At 44.2% G+C, this 19525-nt stretch overlaps 1 protein-coding gene across 10 annotated transcripts in view; it reads right to left on the bottom strand.

Moving 5' to 3' along the window:
- The window catches only part of LZIC (leucine zipper and CTNNBIP1 domain containing), a 33482-nt gene extending 14200 nt beyond the window's left edge, over window positions 1-19282 (bottom strand). Inside the window, exons 1-8 of one of the 10 annotated variants that reach the window (XR_005953767.1) lie at window positions 19057-19282; window positions 18627-18768; window positions 17496-17631; window positions 16933-17031; window positions 16183-16278; window positions 14348-14429; window positions 13062-13377; window positions 9784-9882 (exon numbers count right to left, since the gene is read on the bottom strand). Coding sequence is in view for 3 of the 10 variants with exons in the window: in XM_041419563.1 (XP_041275497.1) it covers window positions 13319-13377; window positions 14348-14429; window positions 16183-16278; window positions 16933-17031; window positions 17496-17631; window positions 18627-18727 (573 nt within the window). In the remaining 7 variants the exon portion in view is untranslated. Of the gene's footprint in view, window positions 1-9783; window positions 9883-10834; window positions 10854-11043; window positions 11710-12976; window positions 13378-14347; window positions 14430-16182; window positions 16279-16932; window positions 17032-17495; window positions 17632-18626 lie in introns of those variants that run through there. The other 9 variants (XR_005953766.1, XR_005953768.1, XR_005953763.1 and 6 more) reach the window with 9 other exon arrangements.
- Between the last annotated feature and the right edge of the window lie 243 nt (window positions 19283-19525).

The following is a 19525-nucleotide window of genomic DNA, read 5'->3' on the forward strand; positions in this document are numbered from 1 at the left end:
ATAGGTGAACAGTATGAACTGAAATATTTAACATGGTTTTTTTTTGTCTTCGTTTCTATGTTCAGTGCTACCTTTTAGCTGACTTCAGAATCTGAACCCCAGGGTCAGATTTAGGTCAATTTACTGCTGGAACTCCCAGATGTGGTAGGTTCACATCTCTTAAATGTTAGATTTAAATTTTTAACGAGACACTACAGTCCTCCTTCTTGAAGGAGGACAGGAAACAGCCCCAAACACTGCCATTTATTAATGAAACATTTATGAACACAAGCAGGGGTTTTTCTCCCCAGTGCTGGAACACCTTTCAGAGCTTCAAAACGGGCTTCAAAACTACCAATGAAGTGCATTCCACAGAGCTTCCCAATATACCAAAACAGTTCTTACATCAATGCTCAAGCTGACTTAAAAAATAAATTTTAAAAATCCTGCTATCATAATCAGCACTTTCATGAAATTAAAATGTGCCTCCTGACCTTCAGGCACACACAAACCAGATGATTTCCCCCCACTTCCCTCAAGGACAAGACACCTCTCACATCTCATGCAGCTGAAAGAGGCAGCACAGGGTTTTAGGTAGTTCACGTCAGTCAGCTTGAAGCCTCTGAAATTAAACGTAGTAACAGCAACAAAACCTGAAAAAAAGCCTTTCATTCCACAAAGGTATTCACACTTCAAAGATGAATGTGTCAAAAATTCTTTAAAAGTGACAGTACTTCACAGAGAGCAGTTTATACCCAAATTGCACCCCAGCCCAAGAGACAGCTGCAGTGCTTTACTCACGATGCTCCCAACAGCTGGATGGACAGTGCTGCTCTTGTCCCAACCATGGGCATCTCCCACAGAGGCTCAGGCACCTCTTCTCCTATTTAAAACAAAGCTACAAATCTTCTAGGCAGGAAATTAGGCACTAATGACAGATAGCAAATGACTTAATTACCAGGTATCCCACTGAAGAATTACTGCTAAAAAGTGCTCAGCATCCATCATTAAAATAGAGCAGTGCAGCCAAGCTTTGTGTGGATCTATCTGTAAATATTTTATTTCAGAAACAGAAGATTCTGGAGTCAAACTCCCTGTGCTGGGGTGCCCAACCTCTCCCAGCCCAAGCACACAGTGCTGGGTGCATTTAACCTGAAATGGCAGAGAGCACACGTGGTGGCACAGCAAGGCTTTCTCTCCAGTGTGTGTACATATATCTACATATTTTTTCTGTAGGTATTTATAGGCATTTCTCTGGTACTCATTGACACAGGATGTACAGCCAGACAGGTATTAGTGAGAGCTCCCAGTTGTGCTGCCCTGTAATTTTTACTGACATCTGAACATCATTATTGCCAGGTCACAGCCATTTCACACTGCAAATGCCTATAAATCTGTTATAGTAGCAAGATTATGGCTAACTAGATTTTTTTAAAGGCAATTAAAATGTGAGCTGTTATTAGGTGAGTGACTAGTTACCATTGTATTGTTTTGCAACAGTGTATCAAAGTACATTATTAGGAGCAGAGACTCTCAGATTAATAGTTCTTTACTACCAAAATTGTGTAACCACTGGACAGCAACATGAAAGTGTTCTGGCCTCGTACATCAATAAAATCTGCTGTAAGATGTGACAAACACAGCCCTGATGTCTCCTAGTTATCTTGCCTCTTTAGGGAAAAAACCCCCAAACTTCAGTCCTGCTTTCCCCATGGATGCTCTGAATAACGAAAAAAAGCAAAGAAGAGGTTTCAGTTCTGAATCAAGGCTCAATTTTGAAAACCATTTAAAGAGATCTATTATCAATAGCTCTTGCTGTGAGCTGAACTAAGAATTAATGGCTCTTTGTCTAAGATGGCCACATGCCTCAGTCATGTCTGTGGTGCTAACCAGAGCACAAACTCTGCCTCCTCAGTGACCCCGGAGCAGCAGCAGTGCTCCTGGGTAATATGGGCAGGAGACTTTTGCTCCTAAAACCTTCATCAAACAATAATCCACGAGACCTTGCCTAGACAGTGTTCCATAGATTGGTCTCAGTAGAGTATGCCAAGCATGCCAACTTCTCTCTTCTCTGAAGGACTTACTAGAAACAAAAAGCACAAGAGAAGGATTTTTGTTCCTTTCTTAGGTCGCCAAACAAGACTGTGCTGTGAAGGTGTCTGATGGACAGAGGAGGGAGGAAGGAAAGAAGTCCTTGTCAGTTTTAAGAGAGGACTTCTAACATTCACTGGTTTAAAACAAATTCCTGATTACACACCAATTTTACCACGGACAATTACCAATTTTACCATGCTTTCCCTATGTTTTGGCCAAGTGGGATTGCAAGGAAGGAAATCTTGCCTTCAAGAGACTTTGTATGTCTCAGGAAAATGGATGCAATTTCCTTCCTGCCTAGCCACAATTCTGAATGTTACCTTAATCCCACGAGCTGTGAACTGTGACATAGAGCTGCATGAGGTCAGTGGTCTGAGAGCTGGAGTCCCTTCAGCACTGAGCAAACACACCGGGCTGGAGAAGGAGCCCAGGGACTGCGGGGCCGGGGGGCTCCAGGAGCCCCCAGCAGTGCTGGGACTGAGCAATTCCCAGCAGTGCTGGGACTGAGCAATTCCCAGCAGTGCTGGGACTGAGCAATTCCCAGCAGTGCTGGGACTGAGCAATTCCCAGCAGTGCTGGGACTGAGCAATTCCCAGCAGTGCTGGGACTGAGCAACTCCCGAGCACGGCGGAAGGACCACAGGCCAGGCACAACACACGTTAGGGCAACCACAGGTAAAAACATTAATTTAGGCTAATCAAACTGCAATACATAATGACAGTAACAACAGGAGTCAGCCCAGAGACCATTCACAACAAACCTGAGAGCGGCTGATTCTCACACACGTTAAAACCACTGCAAGAGACCAGAGCACGTCAGGGTTCCCAGGAGCAGGATGCACCCAGCCAGCACCAATTTAAGGCAGAATGGGCAAAGAGAATGCCTGGAAGAGCAGGCAGATTTCTGCCAAACCATAAGCACAATCAGGTACCCTCTGTTATGGTTAGCTGCTCAACAAGAGGAAGGAGCTGACAGCAGTTACACCTACAACCACAGCTACCGAGAGCAATGAAATGAATCCATGAAAAACAAGGGGCCAAACTGCAGTGCTCTTCCACACACAGGACTTTATTTAAAGATTAAAATGTGTTTTGTAAAAGTTAGTGCTCTAAGAATGAGTGAAGCAGTAAGAGAATGGTGGCAGCTTGATGTGAATTGTGAAAGGCTTATTTTACCAAGTTCACTGTAGCTGCTGACCAAGAGTTCACCAATACAAGTTCTGTTTAGCAAAACCCAATGTTTCTGACCTCTGAAGTTAAGCAAAACCTTTCACGAATTCCACATAAACCAACGAGTATTATTTGGCATCTACAGACATTCCTGAAAAAGGCAGCTAAGAAGACATGAATGCTCCTATTTTTCTCTATTTGGCATCAACTCTTGAAGTTAATTATGCTGTAAGTGTTATTGCTGATTGGTTTTGCATAAACATTCAGTTAACTGTGTTTATCTTGAAGTCTGATATTGCCTCCCCCGACTAACTGAGCAAGCTGCCAAGGCACAGAGAAATTTCCAGTTTTCCACAGAAGATCCAACACACTCAAAGTTAGGAAACTCCATTAAAATGACATTAAAATGGCAACAGGCACCAGAGATCCCTGCAGCTGCACCATCCCCTCCTCAGTTCCACAAAGAGCCCTCCTTCAGTAGTTTACCTTAAGCTGTTTCAGGATTTATATTCCTCCATTACAGCAATTCTGCTGTAGAAATTTAGGTCACATTTCCTTTAAGGGTGCACGTCCATGTGTACTTATTTAAAGCTCAAGGAAATTAATTAAAAGCTCCTCACTGACTTCACTGTGCATTGAATCAGGACCTGGATGAGTTCAGAGGCAAAACAATTACACTTTAATTAAACATCTCCACCTTCATGTGAGGTAGTCAACTAATTTTATGGAAGGATGAAGTGAGTCAGAAGGTTTCTGAGCTTGGTCATGGTCATAAACAGAGTTGATTACCTAAGTGATTTCCATATTTTTTAGCTGCCCTCATAACACAGAGAAAATGGACTTGGTGAAAAATCAAATAAATTCTTGGTCTGTGTATTTGCATGGAATAAAACAGAACATCCTGAGACAAGTGGAATTGTTATACAAATTTACTGACCCCACCTCTGTTCCCCAATCAGTAGCTCATTTAGTCAGTCACAGGAATTCCAATAATGCAAGAAATTTAAATTATTAGGAGAGTTTTTTTGAGATTTTTAGGCTGTTTTGTTTATTTTTAAACCCCAATCAGTAGCTCATTTAGTCAGTCACAGGAATTCCAATAATGCAAGAAATTGAAATTATTAGGAGAGTTTTTTTTGAGATTTTTAGGCTGTCTTGTTTATTTTTAAGTAGCATGAATAATTATATCTATATTATTTTTGAAAACAGAAATAGGCTTGGCAGATTTGATACTTGTAAAACCTTGGATGCATTTACTGAAAAGCAAGAAGTACAACTCCACTTCCTGAATTCAGACTGACATTTAGAGCATAGAGAGGCTCTGTGACATTCTGTCAGATCACCAGCAGTGAGCAGAAACAAGAATGAGCTTTCTTCACTTTTTCAAGCATTGTTATATAATGCTTCCTCAACACTAAGGCTGAAAATAAATCTGAGAGTCAGGAGAGTGTTCTCCTCATTCTAGTACTAACTAATGGGTTTTGGTTAATTTGCTGATCCCTGATGTCCTCTCACTTCTAGTTTTGCTCCCTCTGCTCTATCTGCACTCCCATGCCAATGGATGCTCGTGGACAGGACACAGCTCTTCAAAGGGAAAAAGAACTGTAACAGTCCTCCATTCTTGGAGATATAACACTGAAAAAAGTGTTTTGGGTTTTTTTTTCCTAAATGAAGTTACTTGGTAAAAAGTTTCCAGCACATTTCAAACCCATTACATACAATTTCTCCCTTGTACTTAGAAGCAAGACCATTAAATTACCAACACTGGATGTGGTAACAATGGTTTTGTTCCAATAATTTACATCTCTGGTGCACATCACCATCAAAACTGGGACCAGACACACAATAGCTGTAGCCCAGAACTCAAGCATTTGGCACATTTGTCAGGATTGCAATTTTCCCAACCACTTCTGCCCCGCACACCTGATGGTGGGGCACTGGAACAGCTGCCTCTGTCCCTGCTGCATTTCAGCAGGAAATCCAATCTGATGGCAGCGTGCAGTAAAAGAGAGAAGTACAGTTTTGCCTCTGCATGTATAGAAACATTTCTGATACCAAATCCTTTTTCTTGGGAAAAAATTCTCCTGGAAGTTTCTCCCAGCATCTCGAACAGCAGCCTCCAAAAGCCTGTTTCCTTTCTGTGCACAGCACTTGGGTGGATGCTTGATGCTTCAAACTAGGTCAGATGCTCAGGAGGGTGCTTTGTAGTCAACAACCAACTTAGGAAGTGAAATACTTGGTAAAAAACATAAATGTTTGTGTTGGTTACAGATGACAAACATTTTGGAGAGGAAAAACTTATATTAAACACATATAAATAGATCTATTTCTGACAAGCTGTTTCCTAGGCAAAGCATCAACCTTGACAGCTTAACCACATCAGGCACTCTTAGGTGTTAGCTCTGCTTGCCCACATGCAACTGCAGGACGATTTTTAATTTTTGGCAGATACGGATCACAGTCATTGTTAGCAGTGACAAAATCTACGTTTTGTTTCCGTTCACTTTTGGTTTGTTTAGGAAACAACACAAACTGCTTTGGAAACGCCTCTGTCCTCTTGCGAAGCGAAGCACTCTCAAACCCTGGAGGGGGAAGGATGGAGGGGGAAGGATGGAGGCAGCAGAGGGGACACAGCTCCAGACTTCCCACAAGCCTGGCACTCAGAACTCGCTTTCCCAGCAATCCACAGGACACTCTGTCAGTGACAGCAGCAGTAACTGGTTTGTTCAGACAGGCCCAGGGGCTGCTGCTCACTGTGAGCCCCCCACAGGATGGTGGGGTGACAGCAGCAGTAACTGCTTGGTTCAGACAGGGCCAGGGGCTGCTGCTCACCGTGACCCACAGCCCCCAGCCCCTGCCAGGGCAGCCCCCGCGCTGCTGATGGCACAGGGGCTGGCACAGGGACTCCTGCCAGCCCAGGGGATGGCTTCCCTGCTGAAGATTCCACTGCACTCCCACCTGGAGGTCAAGAAGAACCCTGAAAGCACTTTCCTGCTGTGTAACTTTTCCATAACTTGTTGCAAGGCTTACAATGAACCAAAAGAGAAAACTGCTTTAAAGCAGATTTGGGTCCAACTCACTACCAATTAAGTTTTCCAAAATGGCCTTTGCTCCTGCAGTTGTTCAGTCCTACACACTTCTTCATAGATTTATTATTTCTGTGTGCCACATCAACTAAGACAGCACACAGATCCCCAGCAGCTCTGAATTGCACTGAGGGAGCGGCTGGTTTCTCCCAAGATGCCAAAGATACAATAACTGATGATGCTTTTCCAGCTAAGGGCACAGTGAAGCAACAGAAATGTATCTGAAGTACACCTGTCACCCTTTTCCAGATGAATCTGTTTGTCAAGGCAAAATGAGCTTGTAGCTTGATAAGAAAACCAGCCTGTATTTGTGAAAGAGTAATACATAGCTTTCTGTATGCTCCCTCACCTTGAATACCTGTGCTTTCCAATTAACCCTACTGAAGTATTGTGTGCCACATCAACTAAGACAGCACACAGATCCCCAGCAGCTCTGAATTGCACTGAGGGAGCGGCTGGTTTCTCCCAAGATGCCAAAGATACAATAACTGATGATGCTTTTCCAGCTAAGGGCACAGTGAAGCAACAGAAATGTATCTGAAGTACACCTGTCACCCTTTTCCAGATGAATCTGTTTGTCAAGGCAAAATGAGCTTGTAGCTTGATAAGAAAACCAGCCTGTATTTGTGAAAGAGTAATACATAGCTTTCTGTATGCTCCCTCACCTTGAATACCTGTGCTTTCAGAACAAACCCTACTGAAGTACATGTCCAGCCTCATTTTTTCACCATTTACATAGAGGCTCTCCTTCAGCAGGCTATTTCACATCACACATGAGCTCCAAAAATAACCAAGGCCAAAAGAAATTGAAAGCCTGTAAGTTCAGCAGCCAAAAAAAAAAATACAGTAGGATTTTGTAAATGTATTGAAAAATATGTTCTTAAATACTCACTAATCATGCCTCTCACCATACTGGAGCCAGCTTAGGCCAGGACTGTGAGCTAGCACAACTAACTTGCCTCCAAAGTCTGCTGGAGTTTGGTGTTTTGATTCTTTTTTTTAATCCTCACATCTGCAGAATGTCTCGGGCTCATCTCACAGAGCATCAAAGCTCATCCTGTTCAACATGCCAAGATGAGGAATGGACAAATAAAAGATGATATACAACAGAGCAAAATATTCTCTTCTGGAAGAGAAAGCAAACCTGAGGCTGTGAGGCAAACGTGCCCTGATGAAGCACATCTGGACACCGAGCAGAAGCGAGGATCACGTCTCATCTGTCTCTGATACATTCTTATCCGGAGGGTGATGCTGTCCCTCTCTCACGTATCTTCCCAACAGGTAAAAAACTAACGTGTGCCAACAAATACCGTCCATATAAACTGCAAGTTACCGAGTGCTGCCTCAGAGGCTCCAGAAACCCCATTTTTAGCCAAGGCAGGATTACCCCCGAGGGAAGCCCTTCAGTAAACGCTGTCCGAGAGGCGTTTTGGCAGGAGGGCCGGGATGCCGAGGGCACGGCGGGCTGCCCCGAGCAGCCCCGGCGCCGGCTGGCACCTGCCGGCCCAGCGCACCTTCGGCAGCGCCGGGAACGCTCCAGCTGCCGCCGCAGCGCGGCCATGCCTGGGGTGGGACAGCGGGGAGCAGGGCGCCTCGTGACGGCAGGGGTGATGCCAGAAAATGGAAAAGGCACCTCCCGTACCTGCGCCGCGGGGCCAGGGCCTGCCAGGGGCCGGGGAGCGGCGCCGGCGGGGCGGCAGCGCGGAGCGGGGAGGCCCGGAGCGGAGCCGGCCCGGCCGAGCGCCTTTGTTCCCGGCCGCGCACAAAGGGCACCGCGCTCACCTGGTGCGGGGCCGGCGGCCCCGGCGCTCCGGCGGCTCGGGCGGCGGCGGGGCGCGCTCGGCACGGGCGGGCGAGAGCAGCGGAGCGGAGCCGAGCGGAGCCGCCTCCTCCTCCTCCTCCTCCTCCGTCGTGACTCACCGCGGCGGCCCGAGGGAGGTGCCTGGGCGGCTCCGGGGGAGGGACCCGCCGCGTCCCGGCGCCCAGGGCAGCGGCGGCGCCGCAGGCAGCACCCGAGAGCCGGCCGGGAGGAAGGGGCGGGGACCGGGGCCCGGCGGGGAAGGGGCGGGCACGGCCGGGGAAGGGGCCGGGCGGGCCGGGGAAGGGGCAGCTCCCGCCTGGCGGGCACGGCCGGGGAAGGGGCCGCCGGGCCGGGGAAGGGGCAGCTCCGGCCGGCCGGGCGGGCCGGGGAAGGGGCAGCTCCCGCCGGGCCCCGCCGCGCTCCCCCCGCGGGACCCCGCTCCGCCGGGGCACGGCGGCACGCACTCACCCGAGAAGCACCCCTGCCGGGGCTCCTGCTGTCCCTCCCGGCCCGCCCGAGATCCATCCCGGCGGGGCAGCTGGGTAACACCGCGCTAAGAAAGTTGAAGACACTGCAACATCCAGTACAGCCTGAGCTAATTCAGCCAATACAGACAATGCCAACCTCCAAATAGAATCAGTGGTCATTTGGTCATTGAAGCACTCAAAAAATAAAGTAATGCTTCATCTACATTGACGGAAGAAGAGTAAAATCCCAGTGAACACAGAGAGGAATGAATTAAAACTAAAACCCAAAGAAGACAGAAGCCACCAAAGGCTCCTCAGCCTTCTCCACCAGTCATGTGCATCATGGTTTCCCACTAGGTTAACAGTAACCCTGCTTCCTCACAGGGTGCCTTGGTGAGGCAGAAAGGCAAGTACAAAATTCCTGGAGATGAAAATGCTCTGTGAACCAAGTGTTATTTAGTAAAACTCATCTGTTTTCCACTCGGTATTTAACTTAATTGCATAAAGATAGTCACAGTAATGAAATAGGTGGCACTTCCTTTAACAGCTTGATACTTAATGACATCAAAGCCCGATGCCACTGAAATCCAAACCCCACTGCCAGCTAATGAAGGGCTTAACATGAAAGCCTCTGCAAAGAGCAAACCCAAGCCTCTGACAGGAACAGGAATGGTGCAAATGTGCTGGGATCTGAGATCACTGGCACATACCCACAGCACAGCAGGCAGTAATGATTATTAATTATTTAAGAAAAGAACATAAGAGCTCCAGCATAAGCTGAAAAAAATATGCAGAAGCATTGCACTGGGATCCTCCAGTTGGATTACTGTTAATTAGCACAGTACATGAGTCTGAGGGAAAGATCTAAAAGCATCTTATGCTAGTGGGAGCATATAATTAAGTCATCATTTGCATCCTTGCAATAGTATGAATTTCCTTACTGATAACATCATGGGCACAACACCATTTTATGACTAAGTACCGTCTAGCTCTCCTAATTCAGCTGGCTGACTGTACAGCAGTGCAATGCAATCTTACACATCATCAATTTAACATCCTGCATTTATTTCGGAAAGGTTTTAGCAGGGAGAGATACCACACGGCTTCCTCTAGCCTAGGAGAATTTTAGATTTATTTTCTTAAAGCTGAGCTCCTGCCCCACCTCAGTTTATTCCCTTCAAGCTTACCGAGACGTTTACTATCAAGCAAGGTGACATCTTGCCATCAGTCACTGTCTCATCACAAGACATGATGGATGCTCAAGAGGCCTCTCAACTACGCTAGTTCTGCAAGAGATAGAGTAAAATATTGTTCATGTCTCATGGGAATGCACAGAGCCTCCCAAAGCAAACAGAACAGGGAACTGCACGTGATCAAATCAGTTACCCTCCCAATCCTCACGCTGCTTGACCTAACCCTCAGCAAGGGAATGTTAGAAGTTTAATTATCTAAAGGTTAAGTCTAACATTTTTACATGTGTTGTATAAAGACTTGATATTATTTTACAGAAATCTATCAGATTAAATGGATTTTTCTTTTCAATAGCTCCTAATCTCTTGTTTAATGAGGCTGCTGTTTATTCTAGTAAGCCAAAACTTCACGAAATATTTCCTCCGAATCCCTGCTTGACTTAGAAAATTTCTCTCAATTCACCCCGTCCTCCCTGATCTCCAGTTCTTCCTTAATCAGCTCTGAAATTCATTTAGGATTCCATCACAGCACAGCTGCTTCCACCCTCCAAGCCCCTCTGTACTTGTTGGCATCCCCCTCTCATTAAGGGCTTCCAGCAGCATCTGCACACACAATCCCTGCTTTCATTATCCAGGATTCAAACACGCACAACAATGAAAACTCTTTCTCTCCAAGATGTGTGTGGTACCCAGTGAAGGACTCTTTTTCTTTTGTTAATATTTTATATGTCAGACTTAGTCTGATAATTCAAATCCATCAAAATCATGCATCCATCCCATTTCAGCCATGACAACCTGAACTGCCTGGCCACAGGGTGTCATTTACACACAGCTCTCTATCAAAATTAATTTGACTTTTACAGGCAAAGTAACATGAGAAACTAAGGATCTCTTAAGAAATCTTGTATTTTTTCTTCAACACAAAGGTAACTTGCTACTTTTCCGTTCAAGATCAAAGAAGGGAAATAACACAAGGAGAAAAAGATAGAAGAAAGAGAGACAGAATATTTGAAGCTTCAATTTTCTAACACTTTTTCCTTCAGATCAGTACAATCACTGAATTCACTCTATAGAGAAAGAAGATTAAAAAAAGGAGGTTATATACGGCCAAAAAAGGACTCTGGGAACTCTGCTGATGTGTTTAAAGCTACTGTACTTTACAGTTCTTATTTCAGAAGTAAAATGATAAACAAAAAACAAAGCACTTTTAATCTTCAAAGCAATGTATGATCAATAACAACTTCACAGCACTCAATATTTAAGGATCATAATCTGTATTTTACTCCAGGAAAGAAAGATGTGTACAGAATGAGTGATCTGCCCAGGTCCAACACTGAACTGGGGATGGAACTCACACATCACAAGCTTGTTTGTTAAACACAAACCCATGCTTTCATTTAGCAGTTGTTCTTTTGTTATCAGTTTTTATTTGAGGAAATCATTAGTATAATAAATAATTATGGACTTTTTTTTCCCTGCAGAAACATTTGAGATGGTGGTAGAGGTACACCCCAGGATTATTTAGCAATATATTTAGCACAACACACCAATTAACTTACTATACCTGAAATCAGTCTAACTATTTCAAGAGGTTACTTAACTATCTGCGAGGGTCAACACACGATTAGCTTCACATCAGCAGCAGCTTCCTTGTTAAATCACATTTATGGCCAGGGCATTCTGCAGGACACAGCCAGTCTCTGGGCAGAGCTCTGATTCCTGACCCTTCTCAGCTCCTGAGAAGTCTGACCCACACACTGAATCTTGCAATACTGGTACTGATCTCAGTCTCATCTTTGTCCACCTAAACCACCAGAGATCCTTCCAAGAGCAGAAGCAGCAGGACGTTGGAAAGATGTTCAGTCAAGGATCAATTTGATTGGAATGTTACAACTGCCCGCAGTACCGGTATTTGCAAAAATCCTGAAATATTTACAAACCAATTTAAAAAAGTTTCTCCTGGAAACTTACACCTCTCAAACTACAAGGAAAAAGATTTCCACGTCACTGTACTGTAAACTTTTTGTGAGCGCTGAGAGATTTAATTTACATAATAATGCTGCAAGCACTGGGGTGTATGGGGAGAGAGCTCCTGAGCACCAGTAATGAGCAGAAAGGAGAAGAAGGCAGCTCCAGTCCCCACAGACTGTTTTGCTTCCCACAATTTCAGAGTCCAATAATGCCTTTTAATAAGCTGCTCTCAGCTATGAAGCTGCAATCAGCCTTTGTGAGAGAACACAATGCTGTCCCAGACAGGAAAATAGTTCTGCTGGAATGGACAAAAGACCCCTCCTCAATAAAGGCTTTCTAATAACAGGGAGAAAGAAGTTCTATCAGTGAAAAACAAATTATGCTATCTATATCATGTATCCTTTCATTTCTTAAATGCTAGATGTCAAAAGTATATCTGTTAAAGCAAAATATGTCAATAAACACATTTTCTAGTCTACTCCAGTCCCAGTTTATAATTAGACAAACTTGCTAATTTATAGGGCATTTATGCCCTGTAAGTGCACTCTAAACGATGACTGACATGTTAATTTTCTGTTAATAGTCAATGCTACCCACTTAGTCTCTGAGCTAAAAATTCAACTACATGAGATTTGAAACCTTCCTAAGCCAAGTTAGTGCAGGACCAGTGGAGACACAGACCCTCCTCTGAGGAGCACCACACTGGGATTGAACAACATTGGCACTGATCACATAACGGGAGCTTTTCCCTCCCTTTTAAAACTTGTTTCTACTTGAAAGCTATTTCATGCCCCCTCTGAAATAACAGCAGAGTGCAGTTACACACCAGAGCTGAAGGCAGAGCCACGGAAGAGCATCTCATTGCCATGTCCTATCAATTCCTGTCCTTCCAATACACAAGGTTAAAGGACTCCAGAAGCCTCCCCACAGGGCTGCCATTGTCCTCAGTCAGGGCTGGGACACAAAGTGCTCATTCATGGGCACGGCAAACAAGCAGCCAAGGGCCAGTGATCAGCATCTGGGTCATTCTGGGTCTTCTGCAAACAGTTTGTAGAAAGATGGCATTTCAATAAACTACATCCATTTTCCAAAGCTTCAATGCTTTCCTAGTACAAACTACTTAGTGGGGAGTCCACACAAGAATTAAGACAATGTGAAGAATCACCCAAAAAAAATTATGAGGACCACTTAGTAAAAAGATCTGCTTGCTACAACCACATGCAAAAAGATTAAGTTTTAATAGTTAGAGAAATACACATTCAGAAAACTTCAAAACAGCTGACTCTTTCCAAAGACAGTCATACCATGCTTTTGTTGTAGAGTTCCACTTAGTGTTCAGCCTCAGAGCTTGTATTACTTAAAGGGTACAGACACCAAGGTTCCAAAGTGCACTTAAGGCTGTTTACTTCATATCTTCTGGTTAAGGACCCAAGAGATTTAGGGCTTGGGTTTTTTGTTTTGCTTTGCCTTTTTTCAACATGTAAGAAATAGAAAAGCCAAACACAGTATGACCAAAATCCAGTGCTGCTGATAACTGGAGACACAAGCCTCACGAACCTCTTCATTGTTTTGCCTTTTCTACTTCAACACTTGCAAGAGCAAAGACTTTGTCTCCTGATCCTGAGGGGGAAAAAGCATTTTCAGTAAGTATTAGTGGAAATTGTGAATCACCTTATATACAATTTAAATCAAGCAAAACATTTGAGATCCAAAGAAATCAAACCTACATTGTGAAAACTACAACACTTGAGCTAATACAAAAAAACCAAAACAACACACAGGCTTGCCAGGTCTAGAGCAGCCAGGTCTAGGCTGGGATGGAGCTCCCTTTCCCCAGCTTCTCCTGCAGAGCTGTGCTTTGTGTTTGTAGCTGGAATGGTGTTGGTAACACTCCCCCCCACAGAACTCTCTTGAACTAGAGGGTTCTCACCTTGCTTACACTTCCAGGGAGGGCAGAGCTGAAAGGCAGGGCACTCAGACAGTTTATTTGTACCCTGAGCTAGTCTGGCACCTTCCTGCCATTCATAGCTCTTTATCCCAGGTTTAACTACTACTACAATGAACTGTGTGCTTATTTAATGTCTTTTGTAACTCAACTCTTGATCTTGTCATACAGTCAGAGGTATGACAAGCATGGCAGGAAGACTGCTTTAAAGCTGTATTTTGACAATGTGCCAATAACTGCCAAATTCTCTGCATCAAGCAGAGGACACAGCTCTCCCGAAGAGAGACTTTAATGCAAAAAAGATCTGTGTTTAATTCTAAGAGCAGCATCTCTGCTTGAGACAGACTATTCAAGCCTTCAGCATGATGGACACCCTTGGCATTTCATGGACGTTTGGCACTGGATTTATTTGTTGTGTTACCTTTTTCTCATAATAGTGTATCAGAGTTTCATTGTTAATAAAACATATATTTTTATATATAAATGAATATGTATATAGATATATATATACACACACATATTCATTCATTTAATGGCATGAATCTCTTGTTCATATATTCTCTTCCAAAGGGGAACCAGACATACTGCTATTAATCAGTGTTCAATGAGGCAAAGGAATCAGAAGTTAGGAGAATGAAAACTTACCAAGGTCAGTGGAGACTCTCTCAAATTGGCTCAGGGCTGTACCAGCATTTGTTGACAAGAACATCTCATCATCACCAGTGAGCTAAATCAAAAAACACCACAAATGTGAAGCTGATACCTTAACTGTGCATATTCCCACCATCTACTTGTGCATCTACATGAGCTAGGACAGGTTACAGCAATTGTCCATTTGCAGCTTTTAAGTGGCAGTGTTATCTACCATGCTTTAAAACTTAAAAAAAAAAAAAAATAGAAGCTAGTTCCTCAGCACTGAATCTTCCCTCCCTGGCTCCTGTCAGCCCAGGCAGGACAGCATGTGCAGTGTCAGACATGCCTGCACATGCAAGTTTCAAGTAGTTCTGCAGCAATAATTTTTTACTAAAAGGTCACACTGTACCTGTGTACCTGAACAGTGCCAAGGTGTCAATAACATTTTTGTCATATGGTCAGTACAATAAAGAACTAAGATCTAAGCTTACTTCCTATCATCTACTGAGGAAAGCAAAAAAAAGCAGTCACTGCCAGCTTTGACCATGTTAAGAACCAATGACCTAGAAATGGTTCTCTTCCTTTAAAGTGACATTTCCCCACGTATATTTTACTTTTATGTATGTGCTCTGATGCCTTGTGACAGATGCCCATAAAATATTTACAATAATGAAGCAGTAACCTACATTTGGAAGGTTCAGATATGCTAAGTTGAAAGTAATTTAATTAGCCTCAGATACACATCTTTATTACAGCAAAGCATGTGTGTCAAACCCTTCACAGTGTTTGCGTCAGTTTATTTATTAGAAATATAAAAATCAGGTACAGATATTCAGGATGATGTTGGAATGAAGGAACACATATTACTTCCCTGTCTTTGCTGGCTTTGTTAGCAAGCATACAGCTAATTAACATTTTGCAGTGTTGTGCAGACAAACAGGCAGCATTTGCTGTCATTGTTCACATCCAGAACAGATGTGAGACTACTGTCCTGGCAAGCCCTCTGTGCTACTGATCATTTCAAAAGGTTAAGAGGATAGGTCAGAGTGTGGTGAAGTGACCTCTTGTGTTCCAAGGAACTCATTCCAAGAGGATTAGATAGCTTCAAGTTCACAATCTTAACTAGCCTTTACATATTTGCAAAACATTTTTTTTCCTCTGACACTCAAGCAATAAAATATTGGAAAAGCCTTGGCTTTAGAAATTACTTGGATTGCAGCTCCTTTAAGTACTGCACTTGATCTTTTCCATGACATTCCTTCATTTCCTAAAAAAGCTGAAGTACAGAGATACACAGCAACCCATTTTCTTCATATACCATCCACAAAGAGAAGTCACTTCTCTTCCTCCCTCTGGTGGCAAACCCAGGGCTTGTTCTGCCACTGATGGATCACTGGGGCAACAATGAATTTATCACTCACCTCTCCAATTTCTTTTTCTCATACCCAGGGATAGGCACAACTGACACTATAAAAGTGAAGCTGGACGCATGTCAGAGGTATTGAATAGTTCCTGATGAATTGGTGGTAGATGGCCAGTAAAAGACTTGTTTTGTAGCTTTTATAAATACCATCACTTTGTACCAGCTGGTGAGTGACTCATGCATACAGCCCACCAAAGGAAGTATTTAAAAGGAGAAACAGCCATATAGAAAGGTACCAAACTATTTGATACATGTTCATCTTCAAATGAAGTTTGGCATTAAAATGGAAGGACATTTATGTACTGTCACAGCAAGCTGCATTTTATTGTTTGCTTATAAAATTGTAATTTCTTATTTTAATTATTTCTAATTCCTCCTAAACAGGCAGAAAACTACTCACCTGACTATCACACCAACCCCTTACCTTCTCACCAAGCTTTCTGAGGGCAGTCAGGATTTCTAGTTTCTGCTGGGTGTACAGGTCTCGTGGCAACTTCCCAACCATTAAGTCTCTGTCCATCTGCACACCAGGGGGAAAAAGAGACAAAAAATATAAGCTTCCATTATTTCACCCAACACAACAGCATGAGAAATGCAACAGCCTAAATATATCAACAGTAGTCATGGACCCACAGCAGTAAGGGACAGAGCTAGCTATGATTTAAAGGATGTCTCTGAAGTTTTTCTGAACATTCAGCAAACACTCTTTACCCCTAACCTTAACTCACTTGATTTCTCCAAACGTGGATCTCACTTCATCAAAGAATGATAATAATTTAAAATTATGTATTCACACATCCCTGGTACATGGAGGAATCCCATTTGATTTTACTTTATCTGGACCTTCAACTTAGATCTCTGAAACATCGAGTGCACTCTCCAGCCCTCAGTACAATGACAGACTTTCTATTTGCAGCTTCCTCAGTTCACTCTGTTAATCCCACTTTTACTTTGAAGCAAGAAGATAGAAGGTAACTCAAGAAATACACATGGCTGCCCCCATTACCTCAATAAACATTTAAAACTGAACAAATACTGAAAGAGAACTTCTCCATCTCTTTTGGACTTTACAACCAAGTTTTCCAGCACACTCAGTGCTTTCCTTGCAGTCATTACACACTTGAATCAGTCTGCCTCAAATAAACAGCTTTTGCAGTAAAACAGAAGCCTTCACCTCTGCCAGCCTTGTCCTCAATTGCCTCGGCTGCTTCTTTGCAAACATTCTAATCACTTCTGGAGTTTTAAATGCTTGGCTGATGGCTGCTTGTATTGCCTGCAAGGAGAAGAGCAAGAATGACCAGGACTAACAGGAATCACAAACTACAGCAGCAGGACGACATTAATGAGGCCTGGAAAGCATCATTAGTATCCTCTGCATCATTTGATATACAGAGCTCATCTTTTTTTTTCATAACCATGGAAGAGAAATTTTTAAAAAATTACCTTTATGGAGGGCTTAAAGAATGTTTTAATTAACGTAACTAGACTGAGAAAGAGCTGTGAAACTTTTCATTACTGTCCAGGTCTTAATCTCCTACAATGTTACGCTCGTAATTCATCAGTGGGTTTTTTCCCCTATCCAAATTTTTTACATATATAAGTGTATTAAATTAGGAAATACATTCACTACATAGATCTATATTTCACATAAAAATTCTAGTGAATCACTTGTATGTATTTGCTGTTTCATCAACTCCAGGCAGAACATGAAGTTTTTTAGCAACACACTGTCCTTACCAGTTGCATGCCACCGAGCTCATCCACCAAAGTCATATCTCCAGACATAATCTTCTTCAGGGAGTCATTGAACTCACTCAGCTGCTCTAGAGTTTCTTTTTTGGTCTCTTCATACTCATCTGCATCCAGCTCCTCTCTAGGGAGGACCCAAGAAGAGACACTGATCACAGGATTCAGCCTCAGACACCCCACGGGGCACAGGGCACTGGCCATGGCACGGAGCTTGGTTCCCCAGGCACTGAGAGCTCCCACCTCTGCAGCTGCCCTGCTCCTGTGCAGCTCATGCACTGCTGGGTCTGCACCCTCCCACCTGCACGGCTCTACACTCACTGATAATGAAAACGCCCTAGTGATAAACAAGATACCCCACACCTGGAGCAGTACTTAGAAGCATTTTTGGATCTCAACAAAATCATGTGGTGAGACTGTCTTGCCCAAAGGTGCAGCCAGTGGGATTACCTGAGAAGCCCATCTCCCCACCCAAAGCCATCCACTTAGGAATAACTGATCCTGCTGCCTAAACCTTGCCCAGTTCCCAGAACAGCACCACCTCCCCTCAGCACTTCTAACTGTTCTTGAAAAAGATACAAACTGCTAGGACAAGTGAGAACTAGAGGCACAGGAAGCATCTAAACACAGGGTGTTTAAAGGCAACTACTAAAACAGATAAAAGCCCATTCTTGATAACTCACTGTCTCAAATTGTATCAACCCACAGAAGACTAGTATAAAATCACATGAAAAGTTAGACAAACTAAAAGGAAAACAATGCAACCCCCCCACAGGCATCTATCTATAAGATAAACCAAAAGAGCCACAAAAGCTATTTGTTCACTATTAAAAATCCCATAGAAAAATTGTGATTTGTGAAGAGCTACTAAAACTTTAAGAGTCATACTGAATATACTGAGTATTTCTGGTTGCATTTTTCTCAGATATATAAAACAATCTTAATAAAGGTTTTTAAAAGTAATTTTTACTGACACCAATATCCTAAGTTAAAGACAGAAAGCCACAGCAAAACACAAAAATAAATAAGCCCCCGCTAAGATTTTTGAAAGGTACCACTTTCTTCTGCCAGCCACTTAAGAAAAATACTACCATATAAGAGGAAAGCAACTATTTTTATTACCTGCATTCTTCCAGATCTTGAAGTTGCTGCATTAATCTGTCCAACTGCTCCTCCAAGTTTTGTTTTAGTTTACTGGTCTCTGTTGTTCCTCTCGAAGCCATTTTCTGTTTTCACATGAAAATCTTATTTTTACATGACACTCCTAAGAGAAAGTACATTTTATTGTTTGTATCAACAACTTAAAACGCACTTAAAACAGTCTAAATATTAAAATTATGCACTATCTTGCTGATGGAATGTTTAATAACAACACCCGGAGATCCTCGCAGTGGAAATACAGAAATGCCAGGCTGCGTGCACAGAATTATCTTCACAGCAAGAGCGGTTCACCAGGGAACTCCACCAGCCACAGCACTCACAATCAAGCGAGTGTCAAACCAAGCAGCAGCTACTGAAACACAGAGGCCCCGCTGTGTGACACAGGTCTGACCCTGGCACGGCCCCTCGGAAGGCCGCTCAGGAGCCCGCCCGAGCGCAGCCGTGCGAGGCAGCAGGGACAGGACCGCTGCCCGGGGACGGTCCCGGGCGCGGCCAGCGGCCGATCCCGGCCTCACGGCGCTCCGGGGAAACGCGGCCCTCCCTCCGCAGCGGGGCCATCGGCCTGCGGGGAGGAGCGGGCGGGACTCGCGCTCTGCCGCGGGCCCGCCCGCCCGTTCCCCGCCGTGAGCGGGGACGGACAGGGGGACAGGAACAGGGCTAAGCGGGGACGGGGAGCGGAGGGTGGCCGGACACATGGAGCGGGCGTGAGCGGGCACCCGAGGGGGCGAGAGGGGACCGGGAGCGGGGCTCACCGGGGATGGATGGGCGGCGGCGGGGGTTGCTCGCTGGGCGAGGACCGGACCCCCGAGCAGGCCCGCGGGGGCGGAGAGCTGCAGAGGGTGCTAGTGAAGCGACGCCCA

The sequence above is a fragment of the Onychostruthus taczanowskii genome, unplaced genomic scaffold (genome assembly GCF_017590055.1).
Source record: "Onychostruthus taczanowskii isolate IOZ18803 unplaced genomic scaffold, ASM1759005v1 scaffold61, whole genome shotgun sequence".
Classification (NCBI taxonomy): Eukaryota; Metazoa; Chordata; class Aves; order Passeriformes; family Passeridae; genus Onychostruthus; species Onychostruthus taczanowskii.